Source organism: Cyprinodon variegatus, unplaced genomic scaffold, assembly GCF_000732505.1.
Source record: "Cyprinodon variegatus isolate N-32 unplaced genomic scaffold, C_variegatus-1.0 Scaffold893, whole genome shotgun sequence".
In the NCBI taxonomy this organism is placed as follows: Eukaryota; Metazoa; Chordata; class Actinopteri; order Cyprinodontiformes; family Cyprinodontidae; genus Cyprinodon; species Cyprinodon variegatus.
This window is the reverse complement of record NW_015151346.1, coordinates 114,708-120,292: the sequence shown is the minus strand read 5'-3', so window position 1 is coordinate 120,292 and position 5,585 is coordinate 114,708. Positions and strand designations below refer to the sequence as shown.

At 35.6% G+C, this 5,585-nt stretch overlaps 1 protein-coding gene across 1 annotated transcript in view; it reads left to right on the top strand.

The window, feature by feature from the left end:
- Positions 1–2,130: 2,130 nt before the first annotated feature.
- The window catches only part of dnase1l2 (deoxyribonuclease I-like 2), a 19,591-nt gene continuing 16,136 nt past the window's right edge, over positions 2,131–5,585 (top strand). Inside the window, exons 1-2 of the mRNA XM_015397863.1 lie at positions 2,131–2,301; positions 4,726–4,884. Coding sequence (XP_015253349.1) covers positions 4,747–4,884 — 138 coding nt within the window. The 5' untranslated portion in view covers positions 2,131–2,301; positions 4,726–4,746. The remainder of the gene's footprint in view (positions 2,302–4,725; positions 4,885–5,585) is intronic.

Here is a 5,585-nt window from a genome sequence, read left to right as displayed (position 1 = left end):
TCAATGCTGAGCAAAGGGTCTGAATACTTATGATCATGAGATATACAAATCATACATGACAAACATGGTTTAAACTCAGACATACAGGTTTATTTAGAATGTCACTTTACCATACAGCTTAATTAATCAGCACCTGCAATCATTTTATTCAGACTGTCAACATTTCGAAATTGATCCTAAATACCCTATTACTATTAAGCCGATGTGAGGAGTGAATTTCTCCACTGTGAGATTATTAAAGTCTATCCTATCTTATCTTACTCTAAAACAATATTTCTTTAAGATTTTGCACGACATAACAATCCATTACTCGTATGTGTGGTGGATATGCATAGCTGAAGTAATCAGACTTTTGCTTACAGTTATTTGAGGAGTAAGATGTTACTGTTACAACAAGTGTTTAATATACTCAGAAAATTATATCCATTTATCAAATTATTTCTTGATTTATAAAAAATAAATCAGTTGAGATTAAAAAAAAATTTACAATGTTGTTCCACCATGTTTGAAATATTTCTGTTACGCCAATTAGTCAGTTGGTTTGTGGAAACATGAAACTTGCTTCTTCTATCAATAAAGCAGATGGTTGGAATTTGAACAACACAAAAACTTGGACAATAGTTGTCGTCTTTGCCCCACGGACAATGCTGGAGAACAATAGTCTGGAGAAGTGGGAGGAAGAGGAAGGAAAGAAGAAGACAAAAAAGAAAAAGGAGAAAATTGCTGGTTCGAATCCTGCTTGGGACATGCATCAGTTCATGCAAACTGTAACAAAGTGCTCCAAATCTATTAAATATAGCTTTAAAACTGATACAAATACAATTATCAAGTATATTAATACAATTTGATGCAATAAGAACAAGACAGAGAAGCATATTACCCCAAACCTAATACTGCTTAAATTATTATAAATGTTTTCTGTTAATCATTTCTTACACACAGTGGATCTTATAGGTTTGTCCTTTTCTTGCAGTTTGAATGCTGTATAAGATTGATAAAAATAAGATTATTATACTGCTGCAACTAGTACTGCTTAAAATCATTATTAGATATTTTATTAAAGAAACAATCCCTTCTTACTCACTACCAGCAATACCATTATGTCCTGTTCTTTTAAATGGAATATTTTACTTTAATAATATTGATACAATAACAATAATATACTAATATTATATATATACTACAACTACTACTATTTATAAAAATAATTAACATTTATATAAAATAAATGTTTCTGAAAATCGTTTCTCACAACTTGTAGATCTATCAACAGAAACCATAATTTGCACAAGTGTTAAAAACTGTTTTTATTAAAGTTTCACAACTGAGAGAAAGGTTTCACAAACCCCAGGCCTGGTTTTAATTATTCTACAAGTAGTTTAGAATGATCTAGTCCAGGTTAGATGTGTCTAAGTGTTGTAGTTTTTTAATTAAAATAGATTAAAGATGCTGAAGGTAGGGAAAATTAAAGTTGAATCGCCCTTTACTCATTTCCTGAACCAGAAGCTGCAATTGGAAGCCAACTTCAGCTTTGCAATGACTAAAAGCATAAGTTATCACGTTTACACAATATACTTATCACGTTTATGCAATATAACTATCACGTTTATACAAAATACTATCACGCTTATACAATATAATTATCACGTTTATACATTTTAATTATAATGTTTATACAATATAATTTGCAAAAATGTATTTTCTCAAGTGACAGCAATACGCTTTCTTAAAAAGTAGAGATAGTTGCTAAAAAATGTAAAGAGTAGAAGTAAAACGTTGTCTAAAAAAGAATGATTCATTTAAAGTATATATAGCCAAAATCTATCCAAAAGGTAACAAAGTATTTGTATGTTTTTACGTAACACCACTGGAAATAAATAATCTGGAAATAGATAAGTATACTCAGACAGTTTAATGAGCTCATGCATCAGGATTAAATGTGCAATACTGCCCCAAACAACAGGAAAGCATGACAGAAAATGAATAGAGCTGAAAAAGGGGAAGCGTGTTATCATCAAACTATAAAAAAAAAAAAAAGGAACGAGAAGTTCAAGATGTGGTGTACAAGCTTGTGGCTTTTTCATGAGTTGTTAGAAGTTCTGCCAAAAAATAAATAGACACTTGTAGAGAAGCAGTGTGAACGCTTCTGAGACTTTGATGCACAAGGCAGGTTTAAAGTTTTCCATTACAACACAGAGCCTTAAAACGGGTTATCACTGGATCGACTCCACATTTATGTCATAGCTCTTGGGACTGCAAGGCTTTGTGTTCACAGGTTTTCCTCTTTTCTTTGCTGATCAGGTATGCACTTCAGTTCATTTCAATTCAAAATACTTTATCAATACTAAAAGCAAATTAAACATAGATGTAATTCACTTTTTTTTTTCTTTCCTTTTTAAATATTGACTGGTGTTTTGCTTTTTTACTTTGTGAGCTTATCTGCAGCCCTTTGTGTCTGGTCTAATTTTACCTGGCCTTCTTCTAACATAACAAAAAATCTGAGTATTACATAAAATGTTCCAATTTTACTGTTTTTAAGATACAAAAAATTAGAATAATGTGTTGTGAATGATGAGCAGGATTAGCAGCTAAATGTTGGTCACATCATTTTAGCATGATCTCTTTTTATTGGCTGTAACACAACCGGGTAGAGCTGGGTTCTATACATTAATTGTACCATTGGTAAAAATTTGGTAAAGGCATCAAAATAACCAGAATCTGTGTGAGGTATTGGTACAGGTATTGGTGCGTATTACTCAGAATTTGGTTCCACTTTGCTCTTAATAAAGTCACTTTAAGTACAATATACAAAAAAGAGGAGGGATATTTTTTCAGAAACTCAGTAAATACACTTTTCTAAAAAAAAAAAAAAAAGAGGAAACATTGATTTGATGCAAATAAGGATGGCACTGATCTCAGTGTTTATTAAATTGACAGTTGGGGGAGAGCTGTTCAACGTCAGCTTGAAGGTAAAAGTCTAAACAGTGTGTGTCCATAAAGTGTGGGATCTGCAGAGATGCTAGATGCACTTTCTAGATTCTACAGGTGCTGAATGGAGTGAAAGTCAACAATGATGATCTACTGGATCATGGACCTTTCCTGTTTTATGGAGGAGCCAAATTATCAGTGATGGACAAACCATTAAATAATGTTTAATTGTTTAAAGAAGAAAAAGTGAGCCCCTTTAGATCTATTGCTGCTGTTAAATAAATCCATACTGAAAATGTCACAGGAACATGGCCAGGCGTTGTAGGGAGGTCATACAGGCATGTGGAGGCCACACAAAATACTGAACCTTATTTTCACCTGCCTCCTATCCTACTTCTAGAAATTCTAGAAACCACTTTTAAACCTGCATTTTGAGGGTAAATTTGCATTCAGAAGGAGAAAGTTAAGAGTGATGCATGTTTTTTATGCCTGTTTTCTACGTAATGGTTTGGTTTCATTTGGATTCATAGACAGATATAGCTGAGTATCATCAGCATAACAGATTAAATCATTCCCATGGTTTCTAATAATTCTACTGATTGGAAGCATATATATAGTAAAGAAAATTGGCCCTAGCACTGATCCCTGTGCTTCTCTCTTCAAAAAGTTCATTATGGTGTAAGTGGTCGCACACTTGTTTGGCAACTACTCCCTCAATAATTTTAGATAAGAAAGGAAAAGTGAGAATAGGTCTACAATTGACCAGATCATCTGGGCCAAGATACGGTTTCTTAAGCATGCAAAGTAAAGGCTTAGATGAAGAGAATGGTTTTGCTAACTCTCAAAGTTCAACTGGATCAAAGCAGTTTAAACCCAGTTCAGATTCTATAGTTACCTCAGATGTTGCCTCAACTGTCAGAGTTAAATCAATAATATTTAGAGGAGTGCTAATGATCTTATCTTTAACAGAATCAATATTATTTATATTTGGCAACTGTAATAAAAAGATATAGAGGATTATTCTTATTCTTGTCAGTTAATGGGGAGAAACAGGAGGACAAATAAATTTGGCCCGATTCCCAGAAAGAAAAGCTGCACCATCCAAAGTGGGATGGAGGCCGTCTCTCCCAATCAGACCAGGTTCTCCCCAAAAGGATTTCTAATTATTAAAGTAGCCCACGTTGTTTTCAGGACATTGCCTAGACAACCAGCGGTTGATTGAGACATGTAGCTAAACATGTCATCACTGGTCAGATCAGGGAGGGGACCAGAGAAAATTACGGAGTCCCACATTTTTTTGGCGAACTTACACACAGAAGCAACACTCGTTTTAGTGACCTCCATTCGCCGTAAGCGTGTGTAATTACTGCCCGAGCGAATAACAATTTTACTTTTTTTAATTTTAATTCAGTTTATTTATACAGTTCCATTTCACAACACATGTCATCTTAAGGCAATTTACAATTGATTCAAAGTTTTCCATCTAAGGCAATCCAGCTGATTGCATTGACAGTAGATGCTCACAGAAATATCACAGAAAAAAAAAACTTAATTCAGACGGAGATAGCCTGAACAGCACCAGAACGGCTCAGCAGTTAAAACAGGAAGTGAACGTGTTAACAGCAGCAGTAGCACCCTCTCACCTACAGTAAACAATTGCTGCTGACTAGATCAATATTCCACAAGTTTAACCTAAATTATATAAGCTGATCAGAAATGTTTATAATTTGATTTTTTAGCATTAAATGAATGGTGACTTGGTTTTATAAACATCTTATTTCCACCTTCCACATTTAGATCTATCCTTTGTGGCTCAGAATGCGACTGCTGTATTCTGTGGTGTTCTTTGTGGGCCTGCTACATCTGTCCTCCTCCTTCCTGCTGGGGGCCTTCAACATCCAGTCATTTGGGACGAAAAAAGCCTCAGACAAGAATCTGATGGAGACCATCGCCCAGGTCTGAAACACCACTTTGCTACGGATGTCTTGAATGTCATGATTTTGCGAAAGTTCAAACCCAAATGCAGAAGACCAAACAGGGAGACCAGGGAAAAGGTTTAACAGGTTTTATTGAAGAAATAATACAGAGAGAAGTGTTGCTCTGAACACTATTCAACCGGAACTGAAAAGTGAGGGGAAGACACAGCGGTTAGTTCAGGCTCAGGTGGAAATTTGACTCGTGAACTTGGAGAAGAGGATTGGGTTGCTGACTCATGTTTCCAGAGAAGTTGACTCCAGTCTGTATGCTGTAGTTCCAGTGTTTGTCTGATTCGGTGGAGGGTGGAACAGAGTTTACCCAGAATGCAGTTGTATGTAGGTGAACGGAGAAAACTGACTGCCACTCAGATTTCCTGCGGTACTTGAACGGGTCGTAGTGGAGATGAATCCTTTTCTCAGTGTGAAGCTCAAACGATCTCTTGGGGAAAGTGGATCCAAACCTCCTGTTTGAACCCCAGCTCAGTTTGAAGCTCAGTTGATCCTTCCAGAGAGAGAAGGTCCGAAAAATCCAGTTTGCAGGATGACTTCCTGCCAAGAGGCAAAAGACAAAACAATTTTAAAACTCAGGCTGACAAAAACTCAGTTTGACTCAGCAAAACTCAGCTTGGCTAGTGTACCCAAAACTGGCCAACACTCTGGCGTTGAGGTAGTGGCAGTCAG